General features: G+C 38.5%; 1 protein-coding gene across 1 annotated transcript; it reads left to right on the top strand.

Annotated features, from left to right (window-relative positions):
- The first annotated feature begins 273 nt into the window (after window positions 1–273).
- Window positions 274–20,367, top strand: LOC126177710 (60S ribosomal protein L28). The gene is made up of 5 exons (XM_049924476.1): window positions 274–389; window positions 4,602–4,698; window positions 19,650–19,778; window positions 19,949–20,062; window positions 20,245–20,367. Exons 2-5 carry the CDS (start codon window positions 4,612–4,614, stop codon window positions 20,326–20,328), a joined length of 414 nt encoding a protein of 137 aa, XP_049780433.1. The 5' UTR covers window positions 274–389; window positions 4,602–4,611; the 3' UTR covers window positions 20,329–20,367.
- The last annotated feature ends 494 nt before the right edge of the window (window positions 20,368–20,861 follow it).

Below are 20,861 nucleotides of genomic sequence, written 5' to 3'. Positions count from 1 at the left end.
GAACTGAAAAAAATAAACCGTCCACACTAACATCGTGTGGCCGGTTTTTGAAACTCTGTCAACATCCGAATGAAGAATATTGTCGAACCCGTCAATATTTGACCTCACACGTTCAGTACTGTGATTATTTTGAAGTCAATCAGTAATGCTCATCAACATTTCTGGTATTGACAAGAAGCCAATAGATGCCCTCAGACGGTCAATGTATTGAGAGTTTGACAATATTGTTTGAACGCCTATGAACTGGGGAAACACCAATTGAAGATCATTGGGACACGTCATTGCATTTCGTGCCGGTTATGTTCTCTTTGGCCAAAGTGAATTTTGACGACCACTGCGATGTTGCGGCATATTGTTCTTCCGTTTCCGTTAGGGAGTGTGGTGGTGTGGTAAGTATTTATGCATGTGGTATATTTGTTATGTAGATACAAATTTTATAGGTAATTAGTTGTAAAGAAGTTTGGTTGTAATAGTACGTGATATATAACCACACGTAATTTTTCGTGTAATAGGGATTGTTGTGTCTATTTATCACGTGTGTGTATATGGAATGCGGTAGCAACTTTATACATGTGTGAGACGTATATTGTTGCACATTGCTCTACTTATTTGTTTTACTCGGAGTTGGCACAAAGTGTGTTCGTATCTTATCATTTATGCTGTAGCTTTGTAATATATTGTCTTAATTTATTCATAATTTTCGTGTGCACTTTTTTGGCGTTGTATTTGTTCGAAAGCCTCTGGTTGGAGGTACTGTTGATACTTCAAATTACTTTAGTTGGTATATTTGTGAACGTAAGTTCCTCTAACGTGTAGCCCTTCGTCGTATTAATTATGTTAACCGACGCTCCGCCTTCCGCCCCCCCCCCCCCCACGTGGCCTTTCGTCGTGTTAATTATATATTAACCGACGCTCCGCCTCGCCCCCCGCCCTAATAATTACTTATGTACTTATCTTATTGTCGCCATATCTTGCAGTAATTGTAAATTTCTCGAATCAGGTTAGTGCAGGCTCATGGTGTGACATCTGTTAATTCTTGATTATTATAAGGTAATAGTGGGTATAATTTTAAAAACCTTGTGATTAGGTTTTGATCGGTAAATATCGGAAATTGTTTAAAATCTTGTTGCGGTTTACAGGCATTCCGTTTAAACTGACAGAGAAACACAGCAAAGCTTAGCATTAATTTCGTAATTTTATAATTGTTCTTTAAGATTTTTTTTTTTTCGAATACAGCCTATGTAATGCAGTGTTCCTGAATATACGAAACAGATTAACTAATCAAAGATTATTTGTATTATTGAACATGAGCAGCCCCTCTCTGTGGATGAATACGCGCACAGAATGGAAATATCCATGTGACGTTATTGCCAACAGTGCCAATATCCACTGGTGGAAAATTATTGCTGGTGGCTAGTGCTATCAGACAGGTTTTCTGCAGGATGCCAGAATGTGTGTAGTAAATGTAAACGTGTTTCTGCTGCGATTAGAACCTTTCCATTTCTGTTAATTAGTCCCAGTTTTCTTATTCAATGCATGAATGTTGAATGTGTTGTAAACAGTGTAATGTCCAGTAGATACAGTATGGTACATTCTTTACTATGTCACCTTGCCTGATATGGTGCTCCATTTACCAGACTATGTTGACATGAATTTTCAAAACAGTAGTCTGCAGTGCATAAGTTTTATAGTGCAAATAGTTCAGTTGACTTTTCCACCCCACCCCGCTAAACATACTCTTGAATTCCAACAAATTTGTTCAGTAGTCTCTCGACGCATGCAATTTAGCTGTAATTGTGATCAGTGTTTTTACATTTGTGTTCAAATATTGTGGCTTTGCCAACTTTTATCTGAATTGTCACTTCCCAACCTATCTTAGACTGGTGGTTATATAGGTACACACACACACACACACACACACACACACACACACACACACACATTGCCATTTATTCCCCACTAGATGGAGGAATGGTGTTATCTTGTCTGCAAAAGTGCTACCAGTACATGAATTAACACATTCAGTACACAAAGCGTTAAAACTCGAGAAAAATAGACCCAAAAAAAAGCAATTACTTACCAAGTGCTGTCGGCGCTGCAAAGTACGTCGGCCATCACACACACGGCGCCATTAAACACAAGATGACACCTACAAATTCAACCAAATCATAATCTCTGCACCGTAATGTCACACACCACAACACCCTAATATCAGGGCTCAAACCAGACGGGTGGAATCGGACACTTCTGTTGACCCATGGTATATTTGGCAGCTACAGTATGTGAAAGTAATCCTTGCCAAACTGGCAACAGTATTAGTCTTAACTGCACAATGTGGTCTTGGAATAAATTATTCTGAATATGAATTTGAAAATATGCAGTAGATGAACAGTAGTATTTTCTACTTTCTTTATTTGAACAAAACTGTTGTGTAATGGAAGTGAACTCAGAAGTGTATGTTCAGATTTAAATTGTCTTTGCCTGATGCTGTAGAAAAGAACTGTGGTTGAGTTGTCATTGGTATTATGTGGGATATAAAGACATTTTCAGATGGCTACTGTGTCAAGGAAATATGGAGGTTTAACATGCTGTACTGTAGGCTGAGATAAGTGAAATTTGAATAACTGTTCTTGTGATAAAAAGCATTGTTTCTGTAGTAAGATCTGTGTACCTGGAAAAGTCTGTGCTGTCGTTGCTCTGGACCAACATGTAAGTTACGATTTTATATTTTTGAGTGAATTTGTTGCCTGGACTCAAAGTTTCTCTATATACCTCTTACAACCTGTTTATCAAATAACCACGGCTCACACCTCTGTGATTTCCCATTCCGTGAAAAAAACTGGCTTTCTTTAATGTTGTATAAGATGATTTTAGTGTATACCCGTACCTCTATAGTTTCATTTTACATGAACAGTTGGGTATGTAATATGCACCAGAAATCATGGTGTTATCTCCATGTTATTTTGCAATTCCCATTAAACTGTTGTAATTGCCTGGTTAAGTGAGCTGGAGTAAATTAACTGCCTACCCTTTGTAATAGAACCATGTCTAATAAAGGCACTGTGGTGTTCAGAGCAGCCTTCAAATTGCTGACAGCATCACTTTTTTTGTATATGTTCATGAACTGAACTTGCCTTATGAATCTAATTTTCATGGCAATACAACCCTGCATGGGTCTTTGCCTCTTAAAGTTTCATATATTTTGCCCTCTAGTGCAGCTCTCTGCCATCCTTCGAAGCTCGAAGAGATTTTATGTCTCTCTCCTTATTGCGTGTCCACTTCTTTTGTGTCATTTCTGTCTTCTTCCAGGTGGCCTTCATTCAGAAACCTTAGTTCGTTCAGTATCCATGCTAAGGGCATGTCCATGCTAGGGTCTTCTCTCACTTTTTATTAGTCTTAAAAAATGTCATCTTGTATTAAGTGATCCAGCTCATTGTTTGTTCTAGGACTCCAGAAACCACTGTTATCCTGAACTTCACATATATCTTGTGCAGAAGCCAGCATTCAAATATACTGAGCTGCTGTTCATCAGTCCTTGTCAATGTTCCACATCTGTAGGTTACAACTGGCCTGATTATGACCATGTAAAATTGAAGTTTGCCTAACAACCTAGTAAATACCAACAAGTTAAATGTGCAGAAATATCTATTACCACTTATGTGACGTTCTTGATTGACATGGAATTTGCCCTATTAATATTAGATCCCAGTCGGATCTGCATATGTTAAAAATTGAAACCAGCAGCTGATAGTTCTCCAAATTATTATTTTACTTCCTGGTGAAATTCACGTACTTGGTCTTCATTTCATTAATAAGACCTGGATAGGGTGACTTCTTTCAGCGCTTATTGTCTAGTGAAACGCCTCTAATATTGCAACATCAGCATATGCACATTTGTGGGTTGACTTTGTGCTTATATAATCAGTCATTTACTGAATTTGCCATTCACCTGTGCTGCAGCTCTGGATCAGCTAATGTTGCTTGGATAAGGGGAAACATATTTAGATGGTATATTAAGTACTAACAAATCATTTAGCTTTTCTGCCATATCAAAACTGTTGAAGGTCCACTTGAAGTGTACATAGAGGTTATGAAGATAAATATTATACTCGTACACCTTTTCATATATTTGCCTCAGCACAAATATTTGATTTGTTATTGACCTATTAGGCTGAAATCCACCTCATCTCCCAGAATCTTTCGTGTACGAAACTAGCCTGTTGTAGTTGATTTAGGGAGAATTGTACAGGTTACATTAAGCAAGGTAATTCCTCTGTAAATTGAATGTCTATTCCCCTCTTTAACTTTACTGTACTGCATTTGTATTGTGGAACTGTTTCTTTGGTGAAACTTAAATCTCTCCTGCCTGAATGTATTTACATTTCACCTTCATAACTCATGTAACACAAATATTCATGTAATTTAAAATTACAATTCATGCATTTATAAAAACTATTCAAAAGTGTTGACGCTCAAAATAGAACATTTGCGTTGAACAAAATTTGTTGCCAGCTTAATGGTGGGGTAATTCTAATTATTGTGAAATGACTGTATATTACCTGTTATAACATTCTGAACATGTAACTTAAAATTCTTTTCAGGTGAAGTAAAATGTCTTCTCATTTATCATGGATGATCATCCGGAACAACAATGCGTATCTCCTGAAGAAAAGGAACATCAACAAACCATTCAGTACGGTTAGTGATTGGTATTTACTGTAATATAAATTATTTGAAACAGGCTACACCAATGTTTCTTAAAACAGTCTTTGAATACTAATTTATTACTGTAAGGATTATTTCTGCTACTGTCATCAAAGTCATAGGGTTTTTCTTGAAAACTTTCAAAAGTCCTTTTAGTTAACTTATGAATATTGGATTTTCTTATTGAGGATCTTTCAAGATTCTGGAGATATGTGAATATCAAGAGCTTAGCAAATTGGTGCTAAGCAAAGAAGGCAATGCTGAAAGAAGTATGTTAAACAAAATAAACTTGGTGTTACAGAAAGGGAAGAGGTAATGGGTCATTTGAGGTGATACAGCGAGAATTCGGTGGGGCACGGAAAGACATTTCTTGAAACTAGGCACCTGGTATGATGATATTCCCAGAGAATTGTTGAAATTCTTGACAAAGTCAGCCATGACAACTGTTCCATCTGTTTGTGAAATGAGTGTCAGATTTCAATAATGGAAGAATTCCAATTCCACAAAAGGTAGGTGCTGATGAGTGTCACTGAACTATCAGTTTGTCGGGTATTGGTTCAGTTCTACATAGAGTATATGAAAAAATGTGACCATCTACTAACTGTAGTGTATTGTAGGTCTCTGCAGAAGAGAAATGTTCCTAATGATTGGTAAAAAAGCACAGGTTATTCCATTTTCCAAGGAGCAGCATTGAACAGGTGCACAAAACTACAGGCTAATATCTCTTGATGACAGTGTGTTGTGGAATTTTGAAACATATTTTTGCTTGTGTGTTATGTTTCTGGAGGCTGAAAATATCTATTTTAGGAATGAACAGTCTTGGAAAAGAATTGTGTGTAACTCAGTTCGCTCTGGTTGCCCACAAGACTCATAAAGCAATTGATACAGTCACACAGGTAGATACTGGTTTCATTGATTACAGGAAGGCATTCAATAAAATTAAGCACTGCTGCCTAATGAACAAAATGAGTTTACAGAATATTAGATGAATGGTGTGACTGAACACTTTTTAACAAACAGAACACAGTATTTCATTCTCAAAGGAGAGAAGCCTTCAGAGTTGAAAGTATAACTCTGGTTGTTTCCCAACAGTGTCACAGCACCATTACATTTCACAATATATGTAAATTACCTTAAAGGTAACACTGGAAGTTCCACAAGTCTTTTTGCAGATGATCCTGTTGTACACACACATCAGTACTGGAGGATTGAGGATTGGAGTGGCAATTAATCTTAAACATAAATAAATAACATTTTCTTCGTAGACAGAAGGCCCCTTCATTGTACAATTACCCAATTGCATAACAATCACTGGAAGCAGTTACTTCCACAAAATATGTAGGGGTATGCATATGGAGTAATCTAAAGTGGAATGACCACATAAAATTACTTGTGGGCAGGACAGATGCCAGACCGACATTCATTGGAGGAATCCTCAGGAAATAGTCAATCAACAAAGGAGGTAGCTTACAAAACACTTCTTTAATGCTTAGAATATTGATAGTCAATCAGGGATCTGTACCATATCAGATTGATATAGAACATAGAGAAGATCCAAAGAGCAGGTCACATTTCATTACAGGTTATTGGTGAGCACAAAAGCATCACAGAGCCAATTCCAGTGATACATGCTGCAGGTTTCCTTTGATTTACATCTATGGCCACAAACTTTTTGTTAACAGTTTACAGGTTTCGGTCTATAATGACCATCACATCTCTTTTATAAAAACAGTCCTGATGTACTGAAGCTATAGTGGCATTGTCAAATGTTAAATGCAATTGACTATGCCGCTATGACTGCAATACATTAGGACTTTGTTTTTATAAAACAGATCTGATGATGGTCATTATAGACCAAAACCGGTAATCTGTTAACAAAAAGTTTGTGACCATAGATGTAAATTAAATAAGTTATTGTATATACAGGTCACTGTTTTATTCGCGACAATGTCACAGCTTGTGAGACATGTTGTCAGGACGACCTTATGCCTCACAGTGTGATCTATTATTGGTTGCAAGGACAACCTTATGCATCACAGTGTGATCTATTATTGAAGTTCCAAGATCATATGTTCTTGGAAGTGTCAGAAGAAAAGGGAAAGTGTCACTGATACACAAAGTATCCTCTGCCACACACTGAGATGGCTTGTAGAGAAGTAGTGTAGGTAACGGATAATTTATTATTTCTGTGATCTGATGCCATGTATGCTGTATTTTTACTTTTATGTACTTCACATATGAAATAATCGCAATACGTTAGACATACATTTCTTTGTATTTGTCAGCACATTAACTTCTGTGAAAAATTTCGGATTGGTGCATACATTTGTAGCATTTTTTCCATAAGTTTAATAAACACCACAGATACACATAAGATACTTTAGTCATCAATCATACAGGATGGAGAAAAATTGTTGCGAAATTTTAACTCAGGATAGCTGATGCCAGTAGGAACCAAAATTACTAATGTTGTGTAGGTTGACAGCGCACCATTTTCAAACTACGGGAACTTGGTGCCATGTGCTCAGGTTGTCCATGGGATTGCCCTGTTGCCATTGGTTGGTTGACAGGCAGCTCTACAGTTGTTGGTTCACACAACCGTCCCTTACTCAGTCACTGCACCGATGTGATAAGCACACATTCTGATAGGTTTTGCTTTTTGTCCCATGATGACCACTTTCTGGTGATACTATCGTTACCCTGCTGCCGCCAGGCAGACAGACCCCTACATTGGGCAGGGCCAATTGGCCTTCATATATGTCTGCTGTCCACTTTGACACCGCAAGGCATCTCTGCCACTATTATTCATGCTGCTGGTATTGCTGTCCCTGTCGACCGGTACCGTGGTGGACCAAGGAAGATGTAGTTGCTGTCCAGGACTGCTGACAGGTGCTGCAGTGATTTAAGTGGCACCCTTCACAGGCCACCTTGCTCACGTTTAAGTGTCCCCGTGCTAGGATCATTACCTTATTAAGCGGAGTAAAAAGGAATGCTGGGAGTGCTATGTTTCCTCCCTGGGACGTATGCCTCTTCATCGCAGGTATGGTCCAAACTGTGTAACCTTCTGGGCTGCCAGCAACAGTAGACTGTTTAGGGCCTAAACCTCCAGGGTGCCCTGTGCACTGATCCATTGGTCTTTGCGGAACACCTCGCGACACACTTTGCGGTGGCATCATCCTCTTCCTACCTTAGTACCTTTCTCCAGCAGAAATGCAGAGTTGAACAGACCCCTGTTTCATCCCATACCACGTCAAACCCAATAATGCAACCTTCACTGAATGGGAATTGTTGCAGGCTCTTAGCACTTCAATAGACAAAGGCCTATTCTGTATTTTTTCACCATTTTGCCGATTGGTTCGGTACTCCAGTGCACCGAAAAGTATTGTTTTCGAAGGAGAGCCCCAACATTATTCTGTAAGCATTTCATAAGAATGCCGAACGGTCCTAGGGAGCTGAAACGCTGTTGTTAGTTCTCCTCGTGCCAACCAATCAAAAGTAATCTGCCTCAAGACACGTGCACTGCAACGTGACAGCGGCACGAACCCGAAGCGGCTAGCAGCTGACACAGGCATGCTATTCTTCACAGTACCAAAAAGCGTGGTTTAATGCTGTACAAATTTCACTGACCACATGCTTCCATGAATGCATGATAACGATATAATATTGACCGTGTTCTTGAAAATGTCATATTGTCATTTTATTCTCATTCACATCATTTTGTTTTGGATTTTCTGTTTTGTGATATGACTTAAGAATGGAGTGTAGTACCACATTGTACAAATACATTTATAGGAACTCTAAGAATTCATCATTTTTTCTGTTTTGTCGTTCCGTGGTTGTTTCAAAATTAATGGTCTTGTTCGTCTATGCAACTAATTAGAAGGCAGTTTCTTTATTGCCATCTTATTGTGAAGATGCTTCACAAATAAAAGAAGCGAAATGCGTATTACAATAAACTGCCTTCAGTTAGTTGCATAGATGGAACACATCTCCATGAACCTGAAAAATTGTTATTGTCAAAGAATTAAGAACATACACAGAATATGGTTGTACCCCACTCCTAGAAATTCAGATGATTAAGTAGCCTACTTCCCCCATATGATATATTATTGATTTGGTTTGTAAAAACAAAATTGAAAAGTCTTTTTGAGAGTGTGTGGAGAGTGTGGCTGTAGAAGTTCATTGTAGTTTATAACTTGCATCTGATGAATCAGAATGTTTCATATATGGTATAGTCTAAAATATTGTGGCGGGAATCTTTCATCTCTGTCTACTGTTAAGGATTCGTCTACTGTTGTTAAGGATTTGATCATAGATAAATATGTGTGACAGGCCAAAGTATAAAGACAATTGCTGCTAGTTTCATTCACAGTAATTTAAGTTCTGCTCTTAGATTCCTGTCTGACCTCACACTTGGAAATTGCTACATATTCAGAAAAAAATGCCATTTTTGATGGGAAAAAGAATGTCACTGTCAGTTATTTCACGCCCAGCAGTTTCTTCTTTTTCTTAAACATAATGGAAGTTGAGAAATCAGACTCTCATTACTGAGAGTGCAGTCTTACGTATAAATAACAAATATATCAGAAAAATGCTTTACTTTGACAGTTAATGAAGTCTTAGAATGTGTTATAAACACAAAGAGGAGAAAAAATATGTTGATATTCAGCGATATGCAAACCTATGGCTTTTGACAAGGCACTTCGTTGCCTTACCCACTGTGCTACAACCACCTGCTTGTCTCCGGCACTTTATTCCGTGTATTTCCAGTTGAGAGAGACACAGGCTGACTTCGTTGCTGAATGATGCGGGCATAAGCCATAAATGCACAAAATTTTGGAAGGTTTCCTCTATCAGGCTTCACAAAATTCCTTAACATTGTTACATAAAAGTTTTAAACACATTTCGATAATCATTAAGTTAACCATTTGTGGAAAAAAGTACGCAAAGTTACTAGTAATTTCAGCTAGCACTCATGTGATATACGTAAAATGGATCCAACCTTTGAAATTTAATGAATTTTTAAGCGCGTAATTCCATAACAGGTATTTAGTGAGAATATTGATTGAAAGCGTTTGTCGTTCCCAATAACAATACAAATCATATTTCTAACAAAGGAAAAAAGTCTATTGTGTACTCACTTTTCACCCAGTTGCATCCTGGAGGTTCTTCAGTAACCAGGGTGTATACGACCCGGGAGATCCAGGAAAAACTTGGGAATTTTTTCATCCGGGAGAAAACTGGGAAAAACCCGGGATATTTTTAAAATTCCAGGAATTTTTCATTGCTTTAGTTTTCAGTTAAATTTTTGTAATTTTGACTGGTAAGAACCGATACTCTTACAAAGGATATTACTGTATGCTGCTACAGCAGAATAACACTTCAACAGTAAAACAAACAAGAGAAAAACGAAAATAACTTAAATTGCAAACGAAATGCGCCATATACGATGACACACAGTGCTCATACAAGTGTCTGCCAATTGAAACTTGTCAAAGGCTTTAGGAAGACTATGCAGTGCTTCATAACAACAAATTTGCCTCCAATGAGCGTGAAGTCGCAACTGCATTAGATTTGTTTTAGCAGTTACGCGCGGGCTCATGCGCAGTTGAGTCACGTTTGAGCAGTAGATTCTCCCGCTTCTGGCAACAGGAATGTGGATGTTGGCTGGGCAAGCAGTCGCAGCTAGATGCTACCGCAAAAAGGGGCACCAAATTCATATTCTTAAGGAAAAAAACTTCTTTTGCCAAAGCACCTAGCATCCAGCACACGTTTATCTATTGATTATTCATACGATTTTGAAACGCTTCCCTGTTGGTTTTTGAACATTTGTGAATACATTTGAAGTTGATTTCTGAATGAATCATAAGTTGACTTGAATGTATGCATAGTGTATGTGATCTCTGTCGGGAGAATCCTCGTTGCATTGAGAAATACTTTCCGCAGACAAAAGGGGATGGGGCTATACGAGCTGAGGGAGTAAAGCCGAACGGATTAATGCCAATCGCTGTCTGTGGTTGATTGGCTTTGCGAATGATCAGCGTTGTTATAGTTACTAGGGAAATCCGTAGATTCAGACTACCAGGATGGAAATAAACGACTGACAGGAATAACAGGTGAAAAAGATCTTCTCAGTGTATCCAAGAAAACAAAATTTTGACAATTTTTGGCCAGATCACTACACTAGTAAGGACCAGCAGTACAGTCTCCGGCTAGCAGCCGCGTAAGTTCTAGTCTGGAAGTAGCGTTGAGAGCATGTTGTTTGAACACGTAATAATGCCTAACTGAAAAATAATCGCGGGATTCTGGCAGGGTTAGTGAAATTAATCGGCGAACAAATTTTTGACAGTGGCAGCAATAGCTGCAGAATTGATGACAAGATTGTTTGTGAGAATGAGGAAGGAGAAGAAACGGGGACATCACACAAATTATGACAGACTAAGATGATTCCAAATTTATATATAAAAATTTTCGATCTCGTGCTTGAAAAGCTGGTGCGTATGAATGAAATGTGAAACTATTTCCTAACATACAGCTTTATGCCTGTAGTGGGCCTAATAGGCATTTGATATTGGTACTTATTGGATTATATTCTGTCGTGTTATTAAAATGGCCATTTGTGCCAAAAGTCTCGTTTATTTGGTGTGTTACAAAATTGCTGCCATGTTAGAAAGGTCTATTTTGTTTTATCTAGCAGACTGACAAAATAGACATAATCAGATTGTGAAACCAAACCAGTCTTGTGTATTATTTGTATTAACAGCTGTTTCAGTATTAAGACATTTCGATTTTTCATGTAGCAAAACGTTTGAGAACTTTGAGGTAATAGATTCTTTTGCAGAAAGGAAAACATGCCATGTAAAGCTGTAGCAAGATTAGAGAGAGAAAAAAAATGCTAGGAGCTAAGGTTTGAAGAAATGTGTAATTTCTTGCTTATCTCTTGTCAGTATTAGTTGTATATATCGTATATTTAATTGTATGTCACACAAAACAGCAAGTTATTAACTAATAGGCAATAAACAGTTCAGATTTTCTAAAGAGTTCTTGTTCTCTCCCGATTACAAATAATCCCATCCGCTATTAATTGCGAGATTTTTTTAAAGAGGGGCAGGCTGTCAAACCTGCAGACTGGGAGCAGGAGAGGCACCACAGGACATTTAAATTTCCACTCTCCTGAATATAGTTCGGACGTGCGGTAGAAAAATGCTTTATGAAGAGGTGTGGCACTGCACTTTAACATACTTAAGACCAAATAATGTCTGAATTTCCTTGAATACATATGTTTTATGTTTGACTTTCCAGAAAGATGTGCACTAAAAGATTAACATATTTTGAAAATTTTATTTTTCTTAGTATTGACCCGGTTTGCAAACATCGTAGATTCGGGACTGATGTGCTGAGCAGTCTTGAGTTATAGTGAGTAGTCTCCATGTGACCCGCGTTTACATTTAGTGACTGCTGTTTCCCCTTCGTTTACTCTCACATCAAATGAAAACAAAAAGGATATCTGTGACCGTGAGCTATCAAGTGAATTAACACATTCGCATAATTATGGAAGGCTGAAATATGTCATTAGTTTCAGATTTTATTTTATTTCGCCGGCTGGTGTGGCAGAGCGGTTCTAGGTGCTTCAGTCTGGAACCGTGCGACCACTACGGCCACAGGTTCGAATCCTGTCTCAGGCATGGATCTGTGAGATGTCCTTAGGTTAGTTCGGTTTAAGTAGTTCTAAGTTCTAGGGGACTGATGACCTCAGAAGTTAAGTCCCATAGTGCTCAGAGCCATTTTTTTTTTTTTAAATTTTATTTCCACCTTTCTGACAGTCAAGCATTAATCGCCTTGCGGAACAATGAAGTTATTTTTGTCTGTTTGCTAAAGAAATTTGACTTTTGTTAACCTTTTCCGCAGAGGCAGTCAATGTATTTGAAACCAAATGTTTTATTCCGCAGTACTGGCTAGTTTCAACTGTTCGCTGCATTTCAAGTGCACGTTTTCATTTTCTAGCACATATGGTATTATGCCATAATAGAGTACTGGTGCTCCAAGAAAATTTACATCCCAAAAACCACAAAACCACACGGGAAAGCTTAAGATCAGGTCGAGGTCTACTTCATTGGGAATCTGGATACACGAATGTGCCTTTTAAGTATGCACTTTAAATGTGCATATTTTAATATGGTTCATGAAATTCCGATGCTCTTGCAGTATCCTCTGATGTCTTCTTTCTTTTATGACATAATTTATGATCTTTCAATGTTTTACACGTACGTACAAACAGGCTTCCTACATCATGATAGCTACCCAAGCACGGTGTCGCCTGTTATCTGCGCTCTTTGGCAATTGCTGAAACAAACCTACTTTTAACAGGTCGCAGGAAAATATTGCGAATGGTGGTTTGAAAAGCATTACTTTCAAAGTAAATATCCTTTTACATAAGTTGAGCTATGTGCAAGAATGTACCATGAATTTATTAAATCAGAGCATTTGACTCTCATTTAAAAATAAACTCTTTTGATGATTAGCCATTTAAAGAATTTTGAACCCTGAAGATCAGACATTTATCATTATTAAAAATTTTACTGGCTTATTTGTGTTGATATCTTAGTGTAACATGCGCAAAAAAGATCAACAGTAGATGCAAAAGCTTAGCTTCTCTTGCAGCTTGAGATCAATATTATATGTGAAAGCTTTGCTTTTCTTGCAGCAACACTACATATATTAATTTAAACTATTAATTTTCCCTGTTTTTGTGTTTATACTACTTAAGTGATGTTGCTGTTGGCTGACTACATCACGTGTACTATGCTCAGAATATCCGCTGTCATCAGCTGGCGAGATCACGTGACATGAGCTACGAACGGCTTACAAAAGCGCATCAAAATCTCGATTTCAATGATTCAGAAGTAACATGCGGTGTTTGGTGGAATGGAGTATGCTTTCGTAATACGAAAATACGCAGCGTACATGTTGCTGCACATCAAAGATATTTCCAAAGCGTGTCTTTTCCCTGAGTTTCATTTTCTTAAGTGCCGTGTATAAACCCATAATCATTCAAAGGCTTGATAAAGGAAAATATACTGTGACTTGGGAGAAAGTGTATTTTTAACCGGGAAATGTGGGAAAAATCCGGGAATTTTTTTCCATATCCACGTATACACCCTGGTAACACAATCACTAAATCCGGAGCTAAAATAACAAATTCCAGGTGTAAATAAACCAAACCAAACTGAAAGAGAGGACCATACCGAAATTCAAAACCTCCCTGTACAGTTGTTCCAATCGGTATACAGAATAGGGTCCAGGTTCCATCCACAACCAGATGATCACACTTGGATGTTCCCCAGAGGCAACAGCTCCTCAGGGTTTTCAACCACATCCGGCTCACAGATGCTTTCCTGTCACAATGGTGAGACAGTATAGTTATCCTCGTCCTTCAGCCGGGGAAAAACCCAACGACTCTAGACAGCTACTGCCCAATTAGCCTGATGAATGTCCTTTGTAAATTGCTCAAATGGATGGTCAGCTTCAGATTATATTGCGTATTCAAACCTTAGGGCCTTTTGTCCCTGTCTCAGTGTGGCTTCTGGGCAGGGCGATCTCCAACTGTTCTTTTTCTGATTGGAATCAGCTATCCAATAGGCTTTTACTCACTGCTGGCACCTTGTCGCGGTCTTCTTTGGCCTACATAAGGCACATGATATGGCTTTATGCCATCATTTTTTAGTTACCTTCCATGGCTGGGGCTTCCATGGTCCCCTTCTGATTTTTATCTGCATGTTTTTTTTTCTCTCACTGGCTTTTCTGGGTTCAAGTTGACACTTCATGCAGTGCCCCTGAGATCCAGAAGAATGGTATCCCACAGGGTTCTGTGCTTAGTGTCCCACTCTTCCTCATTGCTATCAATGGGCTTGTGATCTCTGTTGGGCCTCTGGTTATCTTGGCATTGTATGTCAATTTTTGCATATGGTGCAGCTCCCACTCCGTAGGATCCACTGTGCGCCAGCTCCAAGGTGCCTTCCAACAGGCCTCTGTGTGGGCCACCACCCACGGCTTCGTTTTCTCCCTCCAAAATGCGGGTTATGCATTTTTGTCGTCGACCCACGGTACACCCCCAATCCAGAATTTTATTTAGGCAACCAGCTCCTCAATGTTGTAGTAAAGTCCTGTTTCTTTGGCTTTCTTTTTGATAACAAGCTGACGCGGCTGCTTCACTTTAGCCACCTCAAGAGTACATGTATGCAGAAGTTTAATGCTCTCTGCCTTCTGGCCCACACATCTTGGGGTGCAGACCATTCCACTCATCATTACTGTGCTGTGGTCTTGTCCAGACTAGATTATGGTAGTCCGGTTTATGGCTCAGCAGCTTCTTCCACTTTGAAACTCGTTGACCCTGTCCAGTATTGTTGGGGTGCCTTTCGCACTAGGCCTGTTGATAGTCCACAGAAGTGGGGATTCACCATCTACACCTCCAACGGAGACAACTGTTTCTTACACAATTGCCATTCACAAATTTCCTGACCATTCTGTGTACCCTGTGCTCTTCAGCAATGAGGAATGTCTCCCTCCTAACACCCACCCATGGGTGGGATTGCTAGTTGGCATGCACCTCACTGTTGTTGAGATCTCAATCTCCATCCTCTGGACTGCACCTTCTGTCTTTCATCCTGTAACCCCTCTTGGATGGTGCCTAGACCACAGATTAGGACCAATCTATTCCAGGGTCCTAGTCTTTATTGCTCCTATGGTTTTCTGGCATCTTTTATGTGCCTTCCTTACAGAGTTCCAGGGTGCCACCATCTTTTACACACAATGGTTCTAAGACAATCGATAAGGTGGGTTATGCTTTCATGTCTCCTGGCTTTGAACACCATGTATTGCCGGGACCATGTAGTGTTCAGAGAGCTTCTAGCCATTCACAGGACCCTCCTTTTTGTTTCTCAGGTTTCCCTCCACAGTGATTTAGTTTGTTCAGACACCATGAGCTGGCTGCAGGCTATCAACGGATGTCACTCTCGTCACTCTTTGGTCTGCTATCCATGATCTCATTGTTCATACCCAGCTTGCCCATTGTTTCCTCCTGCATAACAACCCAACCCCACAATGTGGTTGTGGAGCCAGACTATCGATATCTCACATTGGTGGAATGTCCCCTTCTTTCAGCCCTTTATGTTACATATAGGTTTCCCCGATTCCTTACATTAAATGTTAGCAGACTCCTCATGGGTGGTTGGACTGTGAAAGTGTTTTTTTCCCCAGATGTATGGTTCTACTTTATTCTTGGAGCAGGGGCAATTTGGTTGCGGCTCGGACTTTTTTAAAGTCTTCTCGGTCTGTGACCCCATGACCGTCTCCTCCTTTTTTCCAGTTTTTAGATTGTCTCACCTTTTATGTCTTTTCCTGTGTGTGTTCAATGTTTATTATTTTATAATTTGACTACCCTGACTGGATCTGTCTGCTTTTAGCAGACCCTCTTTCTCCTATGACTTAGACATTGTGGGACTGAGGACCTCGCCATTTGGTTCCATAACCCCTCTCAGTTAATCAATTAATCGATGACATTTCTTGTGGATGCGCACCCAAGTCTTTGTACAGTGAGTTGTTGGTTTGGTTGGGCTCAGCCATTCTTTTCCTTATTTTCACCTAAAGATACTTTGTCACCAGTAATAATACTGGATAGAAATGGTTGGTGTTTTTCACTAGCCAGTTGATGATGAGCAAGCAGAGATGCCTTGTGATTTGGCTTAAAGCATGTGGTACCCATACACCCAATATTTGAACCTTTCCCATTGCGTACAGATGTCGCACGATAGTGGGATGACCAGTCGGTCACATTTGCCAGTTCTTGAGTACATTGTGGATTAATATGTTTGAATTACCTTTACCATCGCCCGAAAGTCTTCCTGAACATGGAGTTCACTAATATCAAAACAATCCTCCTTAAAACAAGAAAACCATTTTCTTGGTGTGCTCTGTCCAGTGGCATTTTCTGCACATATGGTGCAATTGTTGTGGCTGCATCTGCTGCTGTCATCCCTCTATTGAACAGAAGAATGTTGGAAATGTTCAGATTTGTCTTCTTGGCACTCCACTTTCTAGTGTCCACAGCCCCACTCATTATCTCCATATGATAACATGTAAATTCAAAAAACAGAACTAAAAGTAAAAAATGACAATTGATGAATAAACATAGCAACTGCAACGCCACCGCACGAAACAAAACACTATAACTTTATGCACAAACCTAATTACTTTTAAGAATGACAGAATTGTTGGATTGTTTCCTAGTTGAGTTTTCAGAGGCAAGTAGTGAGTGATTAAGTGGACAGTTAAGTTTCTTCCCAATCTAATTTGTCATTAAACTGTGCCTTCATCCTAAGTGTTTCAGTATCAGTTCCAGATTTTTCAGGTTCTGGTGAGCCATCAATTCTCTTGTTGAAATATAAGAATGCTGCTGACTTTATTGTAAAAGACATTCACTTTATCATTGGAGGCATTATTGCTTATTTTGACATTAGTTTTTCCTTACTGTTCTTCACATCTCAATGATTTCTGCTTTATCTAGAATATTTGATAAAAAGAAATTGATACCAGTCCTGATGAAAGTAAGATGCCACTGGCTTCACTTTACAACAAAGTACCTGATAAAAACAGCAGCCAGAGCTGTGTAAATCTAGTTACGGAGCTGAAAATCCGGTATACACTTACTCTTCAGCAGTACAAAGGCAGCTGAGTTGACTCACCAACAGTGCTCAAGGAAAATCTGGAGGCCACATTTTTAACTCGACAAATGGGGAGCAGCATATCTACACTTACAGATTTAGACACTGCTTTTGGGAAGCAGTGGGTGCGAAGTGGCCCAGGGTTTTTGTAGCATATTCATGTTATTCAGCAAGCAGTGATTTAAACCTAAATAAACACTGAAAGGCAATTAATCGGTCTTATGAATAAAAAAAGAGAACGTTTACTGGAGAAGATCCTCAAAGCAAACTAACATTCTCTGGGAAAGTTCTGAATTTCTTATAAATAAAAAAAAAATTGAAACCTATTCTGACGAGATATCTTTCTCACTGCCTCCCCTCCTCCTTGAAGGTTCTTGGGTGTGTGTGCCGTGTATGGCAGAAGATTCATGTGTAATGTTACACTTGATTCAACACTCTTAGCAGGCAAAGCATTCTGTTACAACTGTGCAACTGGCATCAGTGTTTTCTGGAAGAGTTGCACTAGTTTCAATTTTACTTTTATGTGCAGCAACAAATTATTAAAACAGTGTACAAATAGGAATTTTCTTGTGATGTTCCTGAATTTTTGACATGTGATAAACTTTTTTATTGAAGTTAGGTGAACAAAATCTTGAGATTACATGAAATTTCATCTACTCCAAACCGGGACTCATGTTTAGTTTTCTAATGAGATAATTTTGTTAAAATACTATCTATAATGGTCTGCTCACATGTTAAGCATGTAAGTCATCAAAATGTGGTGTGTTAAGAGAAACAGATTGCTAGGATTGTAAAAAACCGGTTATTAATTTTCTGGTACACCTACTTATTTCTAACATAACGAAATAACCCGAATGAGATTTTCACTCTGCAGCAGAGTGTGCACTGATATGAAACTTCCTGGCAGATTAAAACTGTATGCCGGACCGAGACTCGAACTCGGGACCTTTGCCTTTCGTGGGCAAGTGCTCTACCAACTGAGTAAAGGTCCCGAGTTAGTCTCGGTCCAGCATAATTTTAATCTGCCAGGAAGTTTCATAACGAAATAACATTTATACTTTGGGAAGATATGATGGCGATGTGGAAACGTTGGTGACAGTAGTTTGGCATATAGTTAGTCTTCTAGTGCACTAGTCTGACTACTTGGATTTGCTAAATACCAAAAAAAGTTCTAATTTTCACTTCATTTGAAAGGTCACCCCTCCCCTTCTTCCATGACTTTCTGGAAGTAAGTTTGCCAGGCAAATAATGTTTTTATTGTGAAACCCATATAGTTTCTCTCTTCAGTATTTCTTTGGGCTACATATATCTTTTTATGCTTTCCAAGCAACATAAATTCTAGTACTATCAAATGTCAGTAAAACTTACCTCAACAGAAAAAGCAGAGAATGTTTTCTGCTTGGGTGAAACTGCTTGGGGTTTCATTCATATGGAATTGGAGAATGTTCTTTAATTTGAGCAACATCCCCCACACTAACATTCTCAGGTGAAGTATAATCTCAGACTTGCTTTATTCATATGATCCTGGGAATGTCCTCCAGAATTCAAGAGTATGAAATATATTCTGTTTTATTCGTGTGACCCATTGTCAAGGAGCATTGTAACTGGTAGATGGCAAAACTCTTTTCTAAAGAGTACATTAATGAAATGGATTGTTTTTGAAAAGATGTAAAGTGAATCCCACAAGAGTAGAATAAAGGTAATGGAATTTGGTGAAATTAAATTGGGTTATGTTGAGGGGGGGATTAGATTAGAAAAATGCACTAGAGGTTTTGATAAAAAAAAGGGAATGAGATAAGTTTATATAAAAAGAATATTTTAAATGCAGACTAGCAATAACAAATATTTCTTACAAAAAAGTAGTATTTGTCTGGAGTGTATCACATATGACACTTGTATAGACAAGAAGAGATTATTTTGAAAATTGGTGCTGCAGAAGAATGTTGAGGTGTGTGCATGCATTTCAGGTGAGTGTAGCACACTGTACTTAGTTTCGGTGATGCCTGTTCAGATTTAGGTTTTCTGTGGTTCCTTTCCAAATTAACTTTGTGCTTTCTTTAATGACGTTATCTGGACTTTTTTTTAATGCTTGGAGAATGGCTACCATGTCCTATGATTTGTTTCGTTATATTTGATGTTGTATATAACTGCTCTTATAGTATGTGATGAATATTGTTTTCAGTTTATAACAAGTTTTTGCTTATTAATAATTTTTGTTTGTTACAGGAGCCAAACAACCTTATTAATGTCAGTTCATATCGGTTCAGTGGGTTGATTCACCGGAAGAGTGTTGGATTAGTTGCTGCTCCAGATAGCAAGGGCTTCACTGTTGTTTGCAAGAAATTTAAAGCCTCGGTATGTATGTAACAGGAATGCTAGGAAATTTCGTGTCTAAATGATGCACTTTTTGATCTGGATAGAACATGAAGACTTTGTTTTACCACTACCCATTACTGATGCTGCGTAATCATTTCTCATAAACATGTCTGTAATTAACTTATCTACAGAGCCTCTTCTTTTTCCAGCACAAACCCGCAAAATCAGTTACAAAAAGGACAATGAAAGCAGGACCTCGACGCTCCCTGTACAAGTTGAAGAGGCTTCTTAAAGCCAACAGGTTCAGGAGTGACATAAGGAAGGTTTGTGATATCACTTAATTTGTTCTTCAGTGTAAATATTTTGCCATATGATGCTTAGCATTTCTGGATGTCAATATGAAGACATTAACTTACCACTACCCATTACTGATGGAATTATAGACAATTTACCAAGTTATCTATTTTTAAACCTTATTGCAACTCACAGTTTTCCTTCTTTTCAGGCTGCACTGCGCCGGGCTAGTGCTGTTCTACGTTCTCAGAAACCACTTCCTGTCAAGAAGGCACGGGCAAAGAAAACTGAATAAAGCTACATTATTTCTTTTCAATAAATGTAAACACTCCAGGTTCTTGTCTTTTAATACTTCCCCAATTCTGTACCAGTATTGGATTTTGTAATCTGTCTGGCTCACAATGCAGGTTAATGTTCAGTTGCTACAGACACTAAAAGTTGATAAAGTTTACAATTATTAAAAGATAGTCATACAATATTTATTTCAACACTATCTGAACGTGGAAACTGTTTTTTCTCTTTTTGAGAGTAAAAACATGCTAACACATAATTATGCATGAAACTTCATATTCCAGTGAGTTATCTTTAACAACTTGGCAGTATTGCTGATGGGAATGAAAGGTTTTACTTGCAGCTAGATTGTGCCCCACCATACTACAATAATGTCAGGAAATATCACAAGGAAAATCTACCTGCATGATGGATATGTTGTTCTTTTCTCTACATCTTTAGGTTAACTATGAAACTGGTAATTTCCTCCTACAGATAATAAAGATAAGGACTCTGAAATGTGGTTCAATAAAACAGTCGGTGTGTGTAATGTTGTAA

This window comes from Schistocerca cancellata, chromosome 1 (genome assembly GCF_023864275.1).
Source record: "Schistocerca cancellata isolate TAMUIC-IGC-003103 chromosome 1, iqSchCanc2.1, whole genome shotgun sequence".
NCBI classification, from domain to species: domain Eukaryota; kingdom Metazoa; phylum Arthropoda; class Insecta; order Orthoptera; family Acrididae; genus Schistocerca; species Schistocerca cancellata.
The sequence above is the reverse complement of the archived record's forward strand: the minus strand, read 5'-3'. Positions and strand labels throughout refer to the sequence as shown.